This window comes from Pan paniscus, chromosome 13 (assembly GCF_029289425.2).
Source record: "Pan paniscus chromosome 13, NHGRI_mPanPan1-v2.0_pri, whole genome shotgun sequence".
Classification (NCBI taxonomy): Eukaryota; Metazoa; Chordata; class Mammalia; order Primates; family Hominidae; genus Pan; species Pan paniscus.
The window spans coordinates 84787922-84804292 of record NC_073262.2 but is presented as its reverse complement, the minus strand read 5'-3'; the positions used below and the strand labels follow the sequence as shown (position 1 = coordinate 84804292).

General features: G+C 36.2%; 1 protein-coding gene across 4 annotated transcripts in view; it reads left to right on the top strand.

Moving 5' to 3' along the window:
- PDE1A (phosphodiesterase 1A) overlaps positions 1-14751 on the top strand; it is a 395424-nt gene extending 380673 nt beyond the window's left edge. For all 4 annotated transcript variants that reach the window (XM_008977183.4, XM_063595222.1, XM_008977185.5 and 1 more), the window contains 2 exons: positions 3606-3722; positions 7755-14751. In XM_008977183.4, coding sequence (XP_008975431.1) covers positions 3606-3679 — 74 coding nt within the window. In that variant the 3' untranslated portion in view covers positions 3680-3722; positions 7755-14751. The remainder of the gene's footprint in view (positions 1-3605; positions 3723-7754) is intronic.
- The last annotated feature ends 1620 nt before the right edge of the window (positions 14752-16371 follow it).

Here is a 16371-nt window from a genome sequence, read left to right as displayed (position 1 = left end):
TGGTTTTGGTAAGTTTGTCTCTCCTATAACAACTATCCCCTCCCTGCTCCTTGAAGAATTGAGACTCTATTTACAAACCAAACCCATAAAATTTCTATCATTTTACAAATTATTTTGTTAGATTTGAACTTTTGAAACTGGTTGAGATGAACACCTAAAACTCCTTGAACTGAACAGAATTATTGATGTTCCTTTATTTTCACTGTTTTTCCTGGCTGACAAACAAGTTTATATGCAATTTCTTTGAGCAGACCACTTGCATTCATTCCTAATGAGCAGCTTTCTATACATATGACATTGCAAATCCTTTCAGTAAGATGAAATTCAAAAGTGACGTTACTGGTCTTCTTGAAGTACCAGTGAATTAAAAGCCAACAGTCTTGACTTCAGGTTATCTATTTATGATCTGCATTGTAGAAAGTCAATCGATTATTCTGGACCTATTTCTTGCCTGAAAAATGAAGTTAGACTGGATCAAGTTTTAATCCAGAGTTATATAGAGAGGTTCAGAATACTTAGGGAGGGATTTCTTTTTACTAGTCTTTAACTGAAATTTATCATTCTCTTCATTTGTAGGAAAGAATATGCATCAACATTTATGGTATTTTTGTCATCAATAGAACTATATATCTATTTATTGTATACCTATTATACACTTATATTTAGTGTAGCAACCTTGAAGTATCATTTTATATCACTATTTCAAAACTACATAGGTAGACCTTCAATTAGACCTTTTAATTTAATGCATTAATGGAGCATATATAACACTATAGCACATCACTAGGTTTACTTAAATATGTTGATAACTGTATTTTAAGTAGAATTCTTAGTAATCATATATGTTTTATTTTATTTATAAATTGTACTTTGAAAAGCGGGCCATAGGCTTCACCAGACTACAAGAGGGATCTATGATTCAAAACCATTTGGAACCTTGGTATATGGGTGTTTCTCGAAGCCTTTATATGGTACACTCTTGGGCCATAAAGGTCATCTAAGATGATCTTTAATGGATTGAAAATGCAAATTATTTCCTCTTTATGGGAGAATGATATGTCAGAATGACTTCCTTTTTTATGAAGTACTAAGGGTCACTAACAAGCAGTACTGCCCAAGTTAATTGTAAAGGCGTCTACACCTAAAGATTTATCAACTAAAATAATGTAATTTGGATTTGCTGAGGACTCTGCTATCTGGCTGTCATGAAATTCCTTGGCAATTGCGTGTCTACTCCTGAAAAGAGCTGGAATTTTAGTTTTCAAGGAAGACCCTTTTTCAGTGCTACGAAACTCTTATCTTGAGTTTATCATAGTTTTTAATTGTTGCTAATCACATGTACAGAATTATTATTGGGTATAATATGTGTATCATTTGGGGATTTGTTATTTTTTATAATTGCTGCCTTGTTGCCATTTGATTACTTTCTTTTTCTTTTACTCTTTTATTACTGCTGATTTCTTTATTCACTAGAAATAAGATAAATAATTTGGTGGTGGATGGCCTTAGTAATGGCCTTTACCCATTATAAAAAGTTCTCTAAAAAATTTTGAGAACCAGTGAATTAGTTAATTACTTCTATTTCTTTCTTGTAATTCAGTCTGTTCTTTTTACTATGTTCTGTTCTATTCTAGACTGTTTTGTTCTGTTCTAATCTAGTCTTAAGTAACAGAATATTAAATCAGAATTTAAACCAAGACTCTAACATGATAAATGTCAGAAAAAAACGGATTTTTGAGACACGAATTCCAAAGAAGATTCAAAACTCAGTAATAAGATGCATAAAACCCTTTCCCAATTCAAACAAATGAAAAGCTCAGGTCACTGAGCTTGAAAAAAAAAGATTTATGAAGATGATTTCTTTAAAGACTTCTCTGCTATTGGGAAAAGTGCAGAAACGCTTCCTTCTTCACCTCAAATTAAGGGAGGAGAACTTCACCAAGACCCTTGGAGAGATTGAATTTAAGAGGCTATTGAGAATGGAATCTAGTTCCTACCTGAGATATCTAAAGAGTTAAATGGTGGCAGGTGAGCCAAAGGAGAGACAGCTGTGTAGATTTCAGCTTTTCTTCCAGTCATTCATGGAAACAAATGCCTCAAGAGTGTGTCATGTGAACCAAATGTACCCACCCACATTTGGAAAGCTGATGGGACCTCAGCAGACAGAAGCTGGAAATGTACCAGCAAATTTCCAGGGGCTGTGGACATTGTAAAGAAGCCAGAGATTCATGGGTCTTACCAACCTGGTAAAAAGCCATGGTCCTTGGCAAGAATTCTGTTAAGAGCCCATGACTGTGCTCACAGAAAATAAAGGCAGCTGTAAACGCCTGCCAGGTCTAGTGAGTGCAAAGCCATCCTACAACACTGCTGCTCCTCTTAGCCTTCTTCTCTCCCATGCTTAGGAGCCCAAAGTAGCCAGTGGAGGGAGAGCAAGCAAGAAATGAGAGAAACATCAACCATACACACCCCACCCCCCTCCACACACACAGGCACCATTTCTGGGTTCTGTAACAAACAAGGTGGGAAAGGAGTCTTATCTTTGTTTGACGATGTGTATTACATGAGACCAGGCCTTCTATTGTCTGATTTGAGATTTTGGCAACTTAATGTGATCACAGGATGTTTTTAGTTCTCTAAGAATGATCAGGAAAGTAATGAGACTACCTGAAATTTTGATCTTGGCTGAGAAGATAAGTCCCCACCCTCCATATCGTAAAGACAAAATTGTTTTGTAATAGCACCTTATAAATTCTGTATGTCCACTAATTACATAACCTCAACAAAAATATGCTGCAACTGAATTGATACAATGCTACAATATATGTTAAAGGAATTATAACAAAGTTAATTGGGCAGTTTAATTGTTAGAATATCTTTACTCAAACTTCAGACAGAAAGAACCTTTCATTGTATGTGACTATTTCCTGAACTATCAAGATATTTCAAGTAATTGACTCAAAAATTAATTTCTGTTTATTTTGTTTACTTTGTTGGTTATGTAATAAGACTCTTTCATCTAAACATTTTGCTTTATACTTCTATTTTCATAGATTCTCTACAACCTCTCCAGAAATGTTGAAAGATTTTTCCATGCTAATATTTTATTTTTCTTGAAAGTTTATATGGAAACTGAGTGATTCCAAGATTAGTTTGTCTTGACAGATGGTATCTTAAACACTACTATCCTTTCATACTCATTTTTAAATATTCATAGCAACTAAGCAATATATGGTTAAAAAAAACATTGATCATTAGAAGGTTTAGTTAAAGGAATTTGTTCCAATTAAAAAATATTCAGAAAAAAACATGATTTTTTACATGGGATTTAATAGATGTTTAAACATGTTTCATCTATTTTATTTCTGTATTTTCATATTAAATCACAGCTTGAGAAAGTTATGTAACCAACAGAAGATAGCTTGTTATACTATGTAGATCCACAGGCTGAAAGGAAGATGTTTGGTGTCTTTGAAAAAATGTGCCACAAAATCCATTGTAAAATTCAGTCTTCAACATTTTACAAAGTTCTTCAGTCTCCTAACCTTATTAGTTTTTTCCAAAGCCTTATTTTGTTTTGTTTTGCTTGTGTTTCCTTATGTTTTTAGGTGAATCCGATCTTCATAAGAACTCAGAAGACTTAGTAAATGCTGAAGAAAAACATGATGAGACACATTCATAGGCCCGAAACACCTTAAAGACTTCTGTCATTTTAAACATGAGAGGTAATTTTATTTTATAGACCAGAAACTTAACTTCTAAAGTAAATGGTTTGCAGAATACCATTATGGATGAAATTATCTTATTTAAATGCCCTCCTAGAGTTTTTAAATCTCTATCATCAATCCTTTGAGACAAAATCTTAACAGGTAAACTTTAAATATTTACCTTTTCAAATAGTTCTTAATTTGTTAATCAACAAAAATTATATTTACTGGAACTAAAATTTTCAATCTTTAAAAATAATTTTAAAAATGGCCGGGCACAGTGGCTCATGCCTGTAGTTCCAGCACTTTGCGAGGCCAAGGTGGGCAAATCACAAGGTCAGGAGTTTGAGACCAGCCTGGCCAACATAGTGAAATCCTGTCTCTACTAAAAATATAAAAAATTAGCTGGGTGTGGTGGCAGGCACCTGTAATCCCAGATACTTGGGAGGCTGAGGCAAGAGAGTTGCTTGAACCTGGGAAGCGAAGGTTGCAGTGAGCGAGATCAGGCCACTATACTACAGCCAGGGTGACAGTGCAAGACCCCATCTCAAAATAATAATAATAATAACAATAATAAATACGTTCATGGGGATGTTTAATCCTCATTTCTTTTTCCATGTCATGTAAGAAATATAAATGTTTTAGACTGATTTCTTGTTTTATTTCATGTAAAAATATGTTTCTACCCAGTAATTAAAACAAAGCAAGTACATATTATAAAGCAAATATCATGTTTGTTAAAATCTGTGAACATGTGCATCTATGGTTCTCTTTTTAAAAATTCAGCTTCTAGGGCTTGTTTTCAGTCTACCAAATTATTAACTCTGGGAGTGATGCCTTGAAAATTTGAATTTTTGATAAGCCAGTCTGTTGATATTTCTGTCCACTAAAATTGAGAATCACTGTCTGGAACTGATGGCGGAGATATGGGCAGTTAGAAAAGAGGGATGTGTATTTACAATGGAGATGTCTTAATATCTACTAAAAATAAGAAGAAGTAAAGAACAAAATCCAAGTGTTATAACGCATCCTGTTATGGGGGTGGTGGGTTGGGGCAAGAGAAAATGCTGAGGGTACCATTCCAAACCTTAGAGATGTTGTTATTATTAGTTCCACAGCTGTTACTTTAGATATGAAAGTGTTAAAATGTGATTCGCTTTTAAAATAATTTCTTCCTCAATATTCTTGAGTTACAAAGACAGTTGTAAGACTGTCTTTTATTCATAAGAATAGTTTTGTGAATAGCAACAATAAAGTGTCAGGCACTGTGGTGAACATCTTGTATATGAAATACCTTTTTGCATTTTTCTTTTTTTATTTTTGGAGACCGAGTCTCGCTCTGTTGCCCAGGCTGGAGTGCAGTGGCACAATCTCAGCTCGCTGCAACCTCTGCCTCCCAGGTTCAAGCAATTCTCCTGCCTCAGCCCCGCAAGTAGCTGGGACTACAGGCGCCCACCCCCAAGCCTGGCTAATTTTTTTGTATTTTAGTAGAGACAGGGTTTCACCGTGTTGCCCAGGCTGGTCTCGAACTCCTGAGCTCAGGCAATCCATCTGCCTCGGCCTCCCGAAGTGTTAGGATTACAGGCGTGAGCCACTGCACCCGGCCCCTTTTTGCATTTTTCAACTAAAAAAACCCCAAAGCTAGAACAGTGTGCGGCCCGCTCAAATTAAATATAATATTTAAGCCCGAGCAGACGATTTGGCAATTTTTTTTTTTTCTGTCAAGGCCAGTTAAATTATTTAGCTTCCTTCTCAGTTTGAGAAAGCCCTGCCTTTGGTGCACAGTCTTCCGGGAAATGTGATCTTCAGTAGCACCTTATAAATTTTATATGTTCACTAATTATGTAACCTCTATAGAATTCTGCTGCAACTGAGTTGATACAGTCCTACAGCATATGTTAAAGGAATTATGTCAAAGTTAATTGGTGCAAAGTTTAATTGTTGGAATATCTTTACTCAAACTTCAGACAGAAATTCACATAGCTTCCCAAAACAAGTAGGTCTTTTAAATGAGGGAAATGAGTGAGGTCTAAAAACAACAGGAGGGGTGACGATTGGCAACTGTGACTCAGGCATGGTGTCTGGGAGACAACAGGCAGTGATCAGTCCTGGAAACAGAGAGGACACAGCACACCCAATCTGAAGGCTACAGTCAGCCACCCTTTGGCTCTGGCAGATTTTTACTCTGGAAGAGTAAGGGCCCAGTGTTGCCAGCTGTTTCTAGTGGTTAAGAAAGGTCCTTAAAGTAAACTCTTCCAATTTTTCCTATTGGCTCAAAGTTTTTTGAAATGTTTTGTGGACAAGAGAAAAATATATCTGAGGGTCAGATTTGGCTTGCAGGGTTTCTGTTGCAAATTTAGCACACCTTCTTTGTGACTGATAGCTAATTCTTTGCTGGCTGCCATCACAGAAAGTGTAGATGTTATCGCAGCCTGGCCATGTCTCTGAAAGCCGTTACCTGCTTTGTTCTCAGTGTGTAGGTCCCACTGTGAGGCAATTTCCCAGAAAATATTGAGCTCTAATTAAATCTGTGCCGTGTTGAGACTTCATAAATCAATGTGCAACACTACACTTAGGACAAGAAAGAAGCCCTTGCAATCTACTTTTCACATTGTTGTATAATTTCGCCATCATTTCTAAGAGATTTTAGACCACGAAAGTGTTTTGTTTTGCTTACATTTTTCTTTTGTGTTTTTGTTTATTAAAGGAAATAAAATGGAATGGTTGGATATATAATCCCAGGCTGCTTTATTATTTAAAAAGCTAATGGCATATCATTTATCACATTATCTTTCTTGAAAGATATGTCAGGAATTTCTGGCATTTCCAAAGCAAGCCACTATCAGACCTGTTACCCACTGGGAGGAAAGTGTTCCCTATCACGACCGGTGTCTACTCTTTAACGTTGAGTGTGCTATCCAACAAGATATCAAAATTGATGATTTGTTGCTGTATTTAGTCAGTAGACTTGCCTGGACTTTCACACTGATTTAAAATATCTTTTGGAATGTCTTTAGGCAGGGCTTATGTTCTTTAGTTGACTACAGTCCCTGTGAGTCTAGTTGTTTTACACTCACACTGGCCCACTTAACTCATTTACACTACCTGACAGGCCCATATGCCTATCTGATCTAGAGAACCAGAGTTTTTACTGGAATTGAACACCCACACATACAAACACACGCACACACACCCAGAGCAGAAATAGGAAGAGAAATTCCAACTGATGTAAAACCACTATCTATTAGAAAGATAGTAAAGAAAGCCAGGACGGGTGCGGTTGCTCATGCCTGTAATCCCAGCACTTTGGTAGGCCGAGGTGGGTGGATCATGAGATCAGGAGATCGAGACCATCCTGGCTAACACGGTGAAACCCCGTGTCTACTAAAAATACAAAAAATTAGCCGGGCGTAGTGGCGGGCGCCTGGAGTCCCAGCTACTCGGGAGGCTGAGGCAGGAGAATTGCGTGAACCCGGGAGGCGGAGCTTGCAGTGAGCCGATATCGCGCCACTGCACTCCAGCCTGGGCGACAGAGTGAGACTCGTCTCACCAAAAAACAAATAAAATAAAATAAAATAAATTAATTAATTAATTAAAATTTTTTTAAAAAAGAAAGCCCTTATTTTTGACAAGGTATGTAAAGTGCAATGTGAATTGCCACACAGTAATTGATACCTGTGTATGACTAAGTGATGACCTTCAGTTTCTATGTTTTCTTTTCTTTTTATTTATTTATTTTTAAATTCACAAATAAAAATGGTGTGCAACATGTTTTTTTGAAATTGTGGAATGGAGAATCAAGCTGATTAACATATTCATTACTTCACATGCTCATCTCTTTTTGTGGGGAGAACATTTAAAATCTCTCTTAGCAGCAGTTTTCAAGAATATGATCCATTGGTTTTTAACTACAGTAACCATGTTTTACAGTAGACCCTTGAACTGATTCCTCCTATCTAACTGGAATTTTGTACTCTTTGACTAGCATGCGCCCAACCACTTCCCACTCTTTCTTCTCTGATCCATATTTTCATTTGGATTTTATTTCAGGACAATGAAATCAGCATGAAAAACATCCTAAATTCTCAACTTTCCACAAAGCTATGGCTCTTCTTTCAACATAGAATTGGATTGGGCCATTTTAATTGACTCCTATACAAGGAATTAAGAAGAACATAAATTTTGAGCTAGTAACTCTGGCCAAATAAATACACTCAAGTTTTTATCAGAGTTTTTGGCCAGTGCTTCTGCCATTTTTTTCCCTCCACAATTTGGCCTTCTTCAATCAAGCCAGATAAATTTTTGGGACAAAAGTCAGACAGTTCTTAATTTTTCTTGCTTTGAACCCTGTCATAATGACTGTGCAATACATGTGCAGAAGATGAGGTATTTTAAAATTTACTTCCTTGCACTGTCTTACACAGAGTGCTATAACTATAAATTTTTCAAGGTCTTAAATAAAAGGAAGCAAAAACAAAATTATGGAAAATTTTTTTTTGTTGTGCTGGGGAATATACTATTTAGATTGTCCTTCTTATTTTAAATGCATGGGAACAGAATGACAGGTGGGATGCTGAGGAGCTGGTTGAAGCATCAGAGCAATGCTACAGTCCAACAATGGAGCATTAGATCCGCAGCTAGGTGACCTGATGGACACCTTTGTAAACTCTCATACTGGGAAATGGCAGTGAAACCTTTTTCTGAACCCGTGGACCAGCCTGCGTCCGTCCCCATGGTTTCAAAGCACGAATGCATTACCTCCATGGTTGTGGTTACAAGCAAGTCACGTGCTATCTACAGTTCATGATAACAAGACCGTCAACCATTGGTGGAGACAGACACTAGAATGGAAAATGAAATTTGCCAGCGGGATGTTTATCCCATCAGAATGTAACAAAATATATTACCAGCCAAGAGATAAGAGACAAGAATGTGTGTGTGTGTGTGTTCAAAAATGTCTATGAAAATGAAAACCCACACTTTTCTGTACAGATAACATTACTTGATGTGACCTTTATATTTTACTACACAGAAACAAACTGCAGCCCTCAGAGGCCCTGCTTCCTTGTCATGTTTTGCCTGAGCATGTGCAAAGTCTTTCCTTTGCTTAAAGCTGAAAAACTACCTTTATGCATTGTTAGCTGACAAGAAAGATCAAGCACAATTAGATGTTGTAACTTTTCACTGTACAAGCATTGCAATGATTGTGAGCTTCAGTGAATTTATCTTTGTGAAAGGTAAAAATTGGCTGGAAAGAATCAAGAGTAGCCATAAATTAAATCATGCAAAGGAGGATCCATCCATCCTAACGAGTTTTCTGCTGCACCTGCTTCCTTCCTGGGTTCCACAATGTTAAGCAATATTTTAGAAAAGGGTACAATTGGAAGCTTTTAAGCCCAGGTGGTGAGATTTTATAACTCACAACTTAGATCTCTTTTAATGTGTAAGCCATATTCTATATGCATATTTATTATGCATCATTGTAATTTAAGATATATTTGGATGTAGGCTGTATAAAATGCCTTTAATTGTTCTGTGAATAGATCCTTAGCTTTAGTTTCACCTGAATCTTGTGCAAAACACAGCTAAAAAATTGAGTTGTATTATAGACATTATGATGTAATTGATCTTTTAAATGTAAGGAGTAAGATTGATCTATAATAATGTGCTGGGGAAAACATTTATAGATATGTACATCATGGTTACTTTTTGTCCTTTCAAATGGACTTTTTATTTCTATTTATGGAGAGACTGTAACTACTGCTTTTAATGTCTTTTTAAAGCAAGCTATTTACCAGCTAGAAAATATCATGCATTTAAAATAGAATCTATCTGGGGAGTCTAATTACTATTGTTCCTATTTGAGCCAGTTGTCTTTCAGTAAAGCTATAGAATCTCTCAAAGAAGTAAATAGAAATACTATTTCTTAAATGTCATAGGAAGCATATCCACTTTGTTTCTATTAATACTTTAAGATCTATAAGACCTTATTACTAAAAAATAGAGGAATATAAAGAATTCATCAATTTCTGTATATGGGCTTTAACCTAATTTTCCAGGTTATGCGACTTATAAAGCACTGTGACCAAACTTCCAGAGAGAGTGAAAAAAAAAAAAAGAAAAAAAAGTTTTACTCCTTCAGAAGTATTGTCATGCTACTGCTGTACTTATTTTCCTAATCTCTCTCTTTCTATCTGCTACACTCCCTCCTTTTCTTTCTTTTTCTTTTAAGCTTTTATATTTATTCCTTCCTTTGTTTTCCTCTCTGTAAGACAGCTACTACTGAGCACTAATTAGTAGAAAGTCAGAGTGGAGGTTATCTGTGCATGTCTTTCTGCAAACATTACTGTTGAGGCCATCTGAAGAGAGGGATTGATAGGTTAGGCTGTTGCACCGTGAATGTCCTGCTTTGCATTTTTAACCTCAGCTCCCCAACATATATATCTTGCAGTTTATATGCCTTTTCATTTAACCGAAACCTCTTTTATTTAATTTTTAACATAACAACCTACAATTCTTGTGTTTTTATTATGCTGTATTTTTCTGTGTTTCTTATTACATGTGATTGCTAAATAAATCATATTTGAGGGAAAACATTGTGAAACATTTGGTGTTTTATGCAATTCAATTTAGTGAGGCATTGAAAAGTTGGAGAAATTGGGGGAAACCCAAAGGAGACCAACTTAAAAATTGATATGAGTTTGGTAAGAAAGTGCTTTTTGTTCCATTAAATAAATACTGATTGAATTACTTTTTATTATACCTATTATTCATAAGCTCCTGGCTGGAAGCATGGTGCATATATGAATATGGCAATATTTCCTCTAGAAATTTCAAGTCTTATAAAGGAGATAATCTACACAGACTGTAATTTATGCCTAATAACTAGAATGCCACATAAAAAAGTAACCAGTTGCAAATAAAATGCACCTATGTATATTTGAGGAGGTAAAAAACTGCTTCTGTCTTCAGAGCTTTCAGGACTAAGTGGTGCATCAGTTGGCATTTAGTAAATAAAAACAAGTTTATAAACATTGCCTATTTTCCATGTGTGGCCTCCATGTAAATGCTTAACAATATTATCTCAAATCCTCACAGTAATCCAGTAAAGTGGTGTTGATATGAACAAAGGAAACCAAGTCTCAGAGAAAAAGCTTTGTCCAAGGCCATGCAGGTCTCCATTGGCAGACTCCACACTGGATTTGGTTCTATGTTTCTCCGGCACCTTGTTTTCTTTCTACAACATCCACGTGGGGCTGGGCAGAAGCACAGCAGAAGGAAAGGGTCTGTGAAGAAGAGCAACGTGAATAAGGCAACACCAGAGAAGAATAAAGTAGCAAAGAGTGTTGAATCAAGGTGAAGACCCAGTGAGTCTCAATTAATTGAATTAAGAGTAACTGGCATGGTATGTGTGAAACCTTAGGCTGTGTCTCTATGAAGCCAATGAGTTCCAGAAGAAGATGTAAACACTTAACTGGTCATCAAATATGTGACACTTAGCTGAATTTTTTACTTTAAGTATGATTACATGATAAATTTCCCCCTAATATCAAAAAGCTTTCAAAGGCTATATTTTAAATATGAAAGTCCATATTTATGTTTAGAAATATAATTTAGATATAAAACACATATTTCCTTTGGAAGCAATAATATATTAAGCCTTCTGTCCTCTGTTTAAATGTTTTTCTAAATACGGCAAAGCTTCTCTACCATTTAATACAGGTCCTGGACAATAAAGACAATGTATATTTTAGAGTCTAAAAAGCAAACACCTAATAATGTCCTGCATTATTACATTAATCTTATCATTTCTTTGGAGGTAATTGTAAATATTTAAGATACATTTTCTATATATGGGCCAACATTATGTTTAAAGCTCTAGTTGGGGCTTTTTATCCCTTAATAACATTAATTAATTTCTAGGTAATTTGCTTAATATGTGTGAAGGTTGGAGAGTTTCCTTTGCATCTCAGTTGATATATTTTTATCTCTGACAATTAAAGAGTATAATCATGTAGTTTTAGTTTATTGTAGTCATACTAGTGCATTATATTATTTTCTTACATTATCTGTTTTACTTCCTACAACTACTCTGTAAGGCATTATTATTCATTATTATAGGTAAGGAAGTGTGGCAGAGGCAGGTAAAATAATTTGTGTAAGGTCAAGCAACTAGTAAGTAGAGGAACCAGATCTGAAGTCTAAGGGAGTCTGACTCAAAACCACTAGGCTAGATTGCCTCTGGCCATTGGAGTAGGATCTGTCATGTTTTTTCTGCTTATGATATTCATTACCTTCCTTTTTTACTCTTTGTTCCATTTTGCAGGCTCTTGTCCCTAAAAACTATCACTATGAGAGGGAAGAATTTTCAATGACCAACAGCAGGACGGTGTGTGCTTTGGTGACCAATTTAACCATGTATTACTGTAGAAAAGGTGTCTTTTATTTTTGTGGATGGGAGAAACCATTTTCCATACTTAATATATGACTGTAAAATGTCCTTTTCAAAAGTAACCACTGGTCCTCACTCTACACTTTTGCTACTCAAAATGTGGTCAACACCTGTGAACTTCTTAAAAATAATCTCAGGTTTCTATTAAACTTGAATTGGCATTTTACAAAGATAACTAGGTGATTTCTATACAAATCACTGCTTTAGACAGTAATTACATACTATTCTAAGTACCTACTAGCCACTTAAATACAAGGTTGTTTTTCTTCACAGTAGAGGTTCTTAACAAGTGCCTTTTGACTACTGTACCCTTCCTTAGATCTATCAGCAAACATCATGGAACAAAGGCTAAAGGTTCAGGCTCTTGCATCATTTAATGAAGTGTATATATCTGTATTGATGAAATGTGGTTCCTTACACGAATAATTAGAGGAGGACTTGGAGGAAAGACATTAAGACTTGGAAAAAGACTTTAAATGTGTGAGCATGACCATATGGCTTTTAGAGCAAAAAAATCTTTGAAAGCAAAATTCTTCATAGGAGGCATTAACATAGTTGATTGATCCTGTTTTCATTGGCCTATCAAATATTGCAATTGAATTATATAGCGTACAAAGGCAACTTTACCTTGCACAAGTGATAAATACATAACTGTTAACCTAAAAACATAGTTTGATGTGTTTCACTCTTATCTGTCAGCTTTTTTTAAAACCTTAAAATACAGAAAAAGTTATGGAGAATACGCTTGAAATGTATGGGGTAGGGTGAGGGAGAGGACATTAAACATTAGAGCTAATTGCCAAGCCTAGAGTGGAAGGAAAAGAGTTTGTGTTAATTTTGGAAGCAGCAAGCCATCTGAATTCAGAAACATAATATACCAAGGAAAACAAAAAGAAAACAGGGAGCTGATATTGGTTTACAGAAGGAAAGGGAGCTGGGTGTATTTTCACAGTGACATAAGCCCAGAGAGTGTGCAGGATGGGTATCTGGGAGACCTCATTCCATCTGAAACTGTGGGGTGAGCCACACAGTGAGAAAAGATTCGTATTAGGCAGTAGGAATGAGGGAGAACTGAAAAGGAAAAAGATGGGCAGTGTGTGAGATGACATTTGTTTTTTGGTTTACCGAAGAAGCATTGGCTTTGGGTAACTGAATTTGGCTGGGCAAATTTTTCTGCATATGGTACAACTTTCTGTCTTTTTGAGTCCTGTATTTACATCCCATCATAAGCCAACCAACAGTGTAATTGTTTCTTGCGTAGGTGTCTTATTTTCTGTTTTGGATTTGCACCTTGAAGAGGCTGAAGCATGCACAGGATTCTCAGGAACCTCCCCTGACCTGAAGGACTTTTAAATTAAATAAATACAAAACTCACAACATTCAGCTTTTCTCTAGGCAAAGCTAGGCTCAGAAAGCCCTACTAATGTGGCAATGTCACGCTTTCAGGTGTTTCTTGCTTTCAGAGCACAGAGGTAGACGTGCAACAACCTATTCAGAAGTCAGATGCTCCAAAGGTAATGGGAACTAAACCTGTGAGGAGGTACAAAACCGAGGGGCTGTAGTATTAATCTATGTGCTGTAATTTTAAATTTTAAGATAACAGAGAGACCCAAGGCATGTTTAAGAAACTTCTGGAAGGTAAATAGTAATAGCCACTAACTGATATTATATCTTGAAATACACAGCTGAAGTGTATACACACACACACACAGAAACACACACATATATATAAAATCTTCCTGATCTCATATGTATGGAAGAAAAAATTAATATTATGATCTGTAGTGAGCGAGAGTTTATACGAAGAGCAGGAATCTATTTTTTTTCCAAGTCAAACTTTTTTTCTATAGATATGATCCTATAAATTATCTTTCAGAGATCACATACTCCTTAAAAAAATTTTTTTTCAAAATCCTTGACTTTGGATGTTGATGAAATGTTTACTTTTACCCTCAACTTCATTGGCATTCCATCTTAGCATTTCTAAATTATTACTTAAATATAGATATAAAATATGTCCTTTTTCATGTACTCATTCTAAAAGGTATTAAAGTGTACTAGAGTTCATTATTAAAAATTGATTTTCTGATGAATAATATCATACATGCATATGAACAAGTGAAAATAAAAATGTCTATTTAGAATTAAGAATATACCTGTGCATTAAGCATGAATCAATTTTACCTTAGTATGTGTGTGTGTTTGTGTGTATGAGTGTGTGTGTGGGCATATAAAAACTTGGTGGTTTCAGATGAAATATTAAATTAGAGATTTCAGACGGGCGCAATGCCTCACACCTGTAATCCCAGCACTTTGAGAGGCTGTGGTGGGCAGATCATGATGTCAGGAGTTTGAGACCAGCCTAGCCAAGATGATGAAACCCTGTCTCTACTAAAAATACAAAAATTAGCCAGGCTTGGTGGTGTGTGCCTGTAGTCCCAGCTACTCGGGAGGCTGAGGCAGGAGAATCATTTGAACCCGGGAGGTGGAGTTTGCAGTGAGAGGAGATAGCGCCATTGCACTCCAGCCTGGGTGACAGGGCAAGACTCCATCTCAAAAAAAAAAAAAAAAAAAAAAAAAAAGACATAAAATAAATTAGAGATTTCAAGTTTCTAACCTCCTTGTTTTCTAACTCCTGCTCCACTCATTGAAATCACAATTTTCCCACTGAGAAACAGAAGCAAGTGACAGCTACAGCGCCTTTTAAATGATAGTTTGAATGATATTTGTCTCAGATTACAAAAGTAATATGCATTTAATCTCTTATTTGTAAACAAACTCCATTTTGTTGTTGTTACAGATAGCATCTACATAGCATTCTTCACTTAGTCTGCAAGGTAGACTAGACATTCCATGGGGTCAGGGGTTTATGTTTTGTTACTTTGTTTTCCCATAGCCTAACACGGCTTGCACACAACATAGCCTGACTGTTTTTGATTGAATTTGTTAAGTTGAAGGCAGCTATATATTCCTGAAGCCTTTCGGGGTTTACCTCTTAAGATTGTTGCAAGAAATAAGTATATTGATAGAGGTAAGGAACTTAGAGCCTGTTGATTCATGTACTTTAGTGTTAGCTATTGTTTGTTCATTTATATTGGCATTTGTTCCTGGCTATGTGATGCAAACCTATTAGGTTGGTGCAAAAGTAATTACAGTTTTTATATCTGAACATGTAATCGCTAAAATTCATTGAGTGCTTACATAAGTCTGCTAAGTTCTAAGTTTCGTGTCTCTACCAACTTATTTCTCACAGCAATCCTAAGAGATAAATATTACTGTTACATCCATTTTATAGAAAGGAGGACTGAGACAAAGCTAGGAGAAGCAATGCATTCATCGTCTTCCATCCTGGAAGATGCAGGCTTGGGATTCTGATTTCAGAGTTCATGCCCTCAGCATCGTTTTACTCTTTCAAAACTAAACCAAACTTCAAGAGATTGCTGAACTTGACAGAATCTATGATTTCTTCAGCTGTTGAGAACCTTGCCATGACATTGTGCTTGGGTCAATTTAAAGCGTATAATTTCTATAAGGATTATAGACTCATTTCTTCTTTCTAATCAAAGAGTATTGCATTCTTTAAGTCTTTACCACCTTACCTGTGTTGAACATTTGGCTTCTCTTTCCCGCTCTTTTTACTTAGTCTTTTCTGTATACAGTTGTTATGCTAAATCTCCCTAATGAATTCTTTGGACATATTGCTCCTCTTCTTAAAAACAATTTCTCCTTGTCTACATCAGAGGTCAGCAAAATTTTTCTGTAAAGGGTCAGATAGTAAATATTTTAGGCTTTGGAAGCCACATACCATTATACCACCCTCATCCTGCTGCTCCTCCTCCCCCTCTTCTCCTTTCCTTTCTCCTCCTCCTTCATCATTTTCTTCTCCTCCTCCTTCTGTTCCTTCCGATCCTTCTCCTTTCTCTTCCTTTTCTCCTTCACAACCATTTAAAAGTGTAAACTATTCTTAGCTGGTGGGGAGAGAGCATGCAAAGACCAGCTACATGGCAAATTTGGCCCACAGGCCTGCCCTGCACAGCACTACTATTTCAGGTCAAAGAACTTGGTACCCTAGGAAAAAGAACGAGGCTGCTTCTGCCAGGGACAGTCACCCCAGGAGCTCCAGCTTCTCCAGGCCCTGCTAGCCACCCTGAGGACTGCAAATGTCACTATCTATCTCCAGCACACCTGCCACTCATTCCCAGTACACACATCCGT